This window comes from Portunus trituberculatus, chromosome 19 (assembly GCF_017591435.1).
Source record: "Portunus trituberculatus isolate SZX2019 chromosome 19, ASM1759143v1, whole genome shotgun sequence".
In the NCBI taxonomy this organism is placed as follows: Eukaryota; Metazoa; Arthropoda; class Malacostraca; order Decapoda; family Portunidae; genus Portunus; species Portunus trituberculatus.
In genome coordinates this window covers 2,890,001-2,895,000 of record NC_059273.1, presented here as the reverse complement: position 1 = coordinate 2,895,000, position 5,000 = coordinate 2,890,001, and the positions used below count along the sequence as shown (strand labels likewise).

General features: G+C 38.6%; 1 protein-coding gene across 1 annotated transcript in view; it reads right to left on the bottom strand.

Annotated features, from left to right (window-relative positions):
• Nucleotides 1–5,000, bottom strand: part of LOC123506186 (lachesin-like) — a 164,011-nt gene that overhangs the window by 27,699 nt on the left and 131,312 nt on the right. Inside the window, exons 5-6 of the mRNA XM_045258101.1 lie at nt 2,459–2,620; nt 237–365 (exon numbers count right to left, since the gene is read on the bottom strand). Of these exons, the coding sequence (XP_045114036.1) occupies nt 237–365; nt 2,459–2,620 (291 nt within the window). The remainder of the gene's footprint in view (nt 1–236; nt 366–2,458; nt 2,621–5,000) is intronic.

Genomic DNA, 5,000 nt, shown 5'->3' with positions numbered 1-5,000 from the left:
TTATCTTCTCTTTCTCTTTCTACATTTCTTTACTCCTCATTCTTGGTTTCACTTTCACTCTGGTATACCTCCACTTTTCCTCATTATAAACATTTGATTTCCTTTTCCTCCAAATCCTCCTCCTTCTATACCTCATCTTTTTACACATCATCTCTCCACATCTCCTCTTTATACACACCTTCATCACTCTTTTCCTACCTCTACGCCCCATTCCTACACATCTTCCTCTTACTTACACTGAACTTTGAGCTCAATCCTCTTGGAGACTGATGGCGGCACACCGTTGGAGGCGATGCACAGGTAGGCACCCATGTCCCGCCTCGATACCTTCTGCAGCCTGAGCGTTGGTTCCTCGTGCTTCACTACTGCAGAAGGACAAGAGATGGTGCGTGTGAGTGAGGCAGGTGGTTGTGGTGGTGTACAGATGTTAAGAGGTGAAGAGAGAAAGGGAGTTACGTATAGTGATGGTTGTATTGGTGAGATGGTGAGCTGGTAGATAGATTAAGTGGGTCAGTTAGTAGTATGTATGTAGATAGATAGATAGATAGATAGATAGATAGATACGTAGCTAGGTAGGTAGATAGGTAGATAGATATAGAAATAAACGTTTAGAAATACAGATCAGCATATGATTATAGACAATTAGACAGATTAACAGGGAGAGAGAGAGAGAGAGAGAGAGAGAGAGAGAGAGAGAGAGAGAGAGAGAGAGAGAGAGAGCATTATCCCTCTCAACAGATATTAAAATTCCACGTTTAACAAGAGCACAAATTAAACACACTTAATCTTCTTTGCTTGAATTTTGTTGGTAACCTTGTTTGTTTGATTCCTGGGGGCACAAGGTAAGCAGCAGCCAGGTGTGTTTGACTGTTCCTGTCCATCCTTACCTCTCAGTTTCCCAAGCATCACGTGACTTTGATGTTTGTTTGGCCTTTTTATCCATTACTAGTTTCCCTTCTTTTATTCGACCTTTCAATTGCACGTCATGAATAGGGAAAAAAATATACAGACGCTGGTAAGACTTATTTATTTCAACATATTTTTTTCTCTCTCTCTCTCTCTCTCTCTCTCTCTCTCTCTCTCTCTGTTACTCTAATTTTCTATAATCGTAACTTGATCTGTTTTTCTATACGTCAATCTTTATATCTATCTATCTATCTGTTTATCTATCTATCTATCTATCTATCTATCTATCTATCTACATACATACATACTACTAACTGACCGACTTATCTATCTACCAACTCTCTCTCTCTCTCTCTCTCTCTCTCTCTCTCTCTCTCTACTAATAGTTAATCAGCCAGCCTGTCAGATTCATAGTGTTTTTTAACTCATCAGTAAATTATCAAAATATTTTTTTTTATTTCATTCTAAATCAGATTTTTTGTCGTTTTTTTTCTTAGTTGATTTAAGTAATCCCTTTTTTTCATGCAACTTTTATTTTTCTTTATATTTACAAGTATCTAATGTTTTTCTTTATTCATTTTTCCGTGTGTAAATTCTCTCTCTCTCTCTCTCTCTCTCTCTCTCTCTCTCTCTCTCTCCATTTCTTCTCAAAAAAAACATTGAAAAGGTAAGACCAGTGTTGCCAGCTCAGTGCTTCGTCCTTCCTTTGTGAGGCTTCAAATGAAACTGTAACCGAGGCTTCGAAGCACCTCCAGATTATTTGTTTTCTTTCATTCCTTGTTTATCTTTTATTTCCTCTCTCACCTCTTTCCAATTTTCCATCAGGCAGTTCTTCAGTTTTCCTTCTTTTCCTTTCATTCTTTCTTGTGTTTTCATTTATTCCTCCTTTTCTATTCCCCTCCTTCCCATCACCTTTCCCCTTCCTCTTGTTTACTCTCACTTTCCCCTTTTTAACCATCCTCTCATTCCCTTAATAGCTGTTCATTTCCCCTCAACACACACTCCATTGTTTTCCCCTTCCTTCCCCTTCCTTTACTTTACAAAATATTCCCCTCATCCCTCCATTCCCTCTCCCTCCACCTAATATTTTCCCCTCTCATTGTCATTCCCTCACCTATTCGTCTTACCTTTCCTCATAATGTAAGCTTTATTTTCACTTTCTTTTTATTCATTTTAATTTTCCCCTCACTTTCCCCTCACAGATATTTTTTCTATTACTATAACCTCAAATACAACTTTTCTTCATTTCTTGTTTTTCATATTTTCTTTAAAAACTCTTAACATGATTTTCCTAGCTCTCTCTCTCTCTCTCTCTCTCTCTCTCTCTCTCTCTCTCTCTCTCTCTCTCTCTCTCTCTCTCACACACACACACACACACACTCTCTCTCTCTCTCTCTCTCTCTCTCTCTCTCTCTCTCTCTCTCTCTCTCTCTCTCTCTCTCTCTCTCTCTCTCTCTCATCTTCCCCTCACACCTTCCTTTCCTTTCATCCTCTCTCACTTGTACTGTTCTCACTTTCCTCTCACACTTTTCCCCTCACTGTTTCCCCTCACCTTTGCTCCGCTTGCTGATGGTGATGGGGCGCTGGTCTTCCCTCACCCAAGAGATGCGAGGCTTGGGATTCCCCTCGGCGTGGCAAGTAAGGGTCACATTTCCGTTTTCCTGCACTACTACACTCGACCCACTGCTCAGGTCATCCACGATCTCCGGGGGAACTGAGGGGAAACGAGGGGAAACATCAGAGGGGAAAAGGCACAAAAGATGGGGATATGAAACTGGTTGTTCCTAGAATGGGTTTTTATCTACCAATGGTGAAGTTAGTGGTTGGATCTGAGGGGAAACATTAAAGGGGAAACATCAAAGGGGAAATATTAGAGGGAAAAAAGCACTTATATGCTAATTTGACATGTATGGGGATGTGGAGATGAGGGGAATTAGGAGCACTGGTAAAGTTAGTGGTTGGATCTGAGGGGAATGTGAGGGAAACAAGGGGAACATCTGAGGGGAAAAGGCACCAAAATAGCAGTGTAGGAGGGAAGACGATGCGAAAAGTGAGGGGAGATTTATTGAACATTGCACTGGTCAACTTAGTGGTTACATTTGAGGGGAATGTGAGGGATAAGAGGGGAACATCAGAGGGGAAAACACCCATACAGAGTGGTAGGAAAGAGGAGGATGTGAAGACAACATTTTTTACAAAGAGACGTGATGTTCGTTGCTGGATGTGAGGGAAATCTGAGAGGGGAATATCCGAGGGAAATATCAGAGGGGAAAATGGTACGTAGGCAGAGGGGCAGGAGGGGATGAGAAGAGGGGATATTTTATTGAGGAATGTACTGGTGAGGCTAGTGGTTGGATTTGAGGGAAACTGAGAGGGAGGAAGAGTGAGGGGAAATCGCCGGGAGAAGTGAGGAAAATATGAGGAAAAGTATGAGTGAAGGTGAGAAGCATATTTGAGGAGAAGAGAAGGAACAAAGGTTACTTAAATGACTGAGCGAAGTCGAGGGGAAACTGTGGGGGAGAATGAGGGGAAAAATTGAGGGGAGGAAGAAGGGACGAGAACTGTGTGAGTGAAGAAGATATGAGGAAACTTACAGCTATGCAGAGGAAATTAACAGGATTGTGAGGGGAAATAAGAAGGATGTGAGACTGAGATCATTATAATATAAATTTCCCCTTATTGTTAATCTGAATAAAAGCACACAAACATTTTCCCCTCATCTCTATTGGCTGCCCGTCTCTTCCAGGTAACCCTCGCAAATTAAGAGACAGAAATAAGTTGTTTTAAACGAAGAGAAACTCAAAACAGGTGTAAAAATTGAAATGAACCAAATGAAGGTGCAAAAATTGGACACAAAATCAAAAGGTGAGAAAAAATTGAAAACAACTTAATACAGATGTGAAGATTATTAAAACCCCCAAAAAAAGTGTAGAAACTGAAAAAAAAAAGATGAAACACAAGGCATTCACAACCAATCTGGCCTACAGGTATCATATTCTACAGTGTAATAGTATTTAAAGCGCAAAACTGTAGATAAGTATTGAACAGTTTGAACATAGGTACAAAATAGAAAATGGGCGAAGGCTGCTCATTTTAGGGGAGTCATAAACATTTAAGACATGTATGGGGAGCAATTTTAGAAGAGATTAAGTTAAATTGATTGAAGAGATATGAAATTAATAAGATAGCACTGAATTAAAGAGAGAGAGAGAGAGAGAGAGAGAGAGAGAGAGAGAGAGAGAGAGAGAGAGAGAAGATAAAGGGGAGGCAGCAATGGTGAGCTGCAGGAGAAAAGGGAACAAGGGAGAATAAATGAGAGGAATAGAAAATAAATGAGGAAGAGAGAAACGATGAGAAGGTGAGAGGTCACAGAGAAAAAGGGAATGGGAGAGAGAGAGAGAGAGAGAGAGAGAGAGAGAGAGAGAGAGAGAGAGAGAGAATGATAAATAACAATAAAAGTTATATAAATGATCATTATTCATGTAATAATTTGTATAACTATGAATAAAATGGAAATAAATTGAAACTAGTGGAAGTGATATGTCTTTTATTATTATTATCATTATTATCATTATTATTATTATTATTTTATTATTATTACTATTGTTGTTGTTGTTAGTAGTAGTAATAGCAGTAGTAGTAGTGGTAGTAGTAGTAGTAGCAGTAGTAATAGCAGCAGTAGTAGTAGTAGTCAAAATAGTTGCAAGAAAATATCATTGTTGTAGTTATCGTTGTTATTGTTGTTGTTGTTGTTTGCTGTTGCTGCTGTCGTTAGGGTTGTCTATATAAAAGTAATATTAATAGTAAAATCAGAGGGAGCATAACATAGGGAAGAGACAATACTAGACAGAGAAAGGAAAGAGACATGTGAAAGATGTAAGGAGGAGGAAATGAGAGAGACGAAAAGAAAGACATTGGGAAGAGAAAAAATATAGCACACAAGAGAAAAATTAAAGAGAAAAATTAAAGAGAAAAATTAAAGAAAAATTAAAGAAAAATTAAAGAGAATTAAAGAAAAGAGAATTAAAGAAAAGAGAATTAAAGAAAAATTAAAGAGAAAAATAAAAAATATAGCACACAAGAGAAAAATTAAA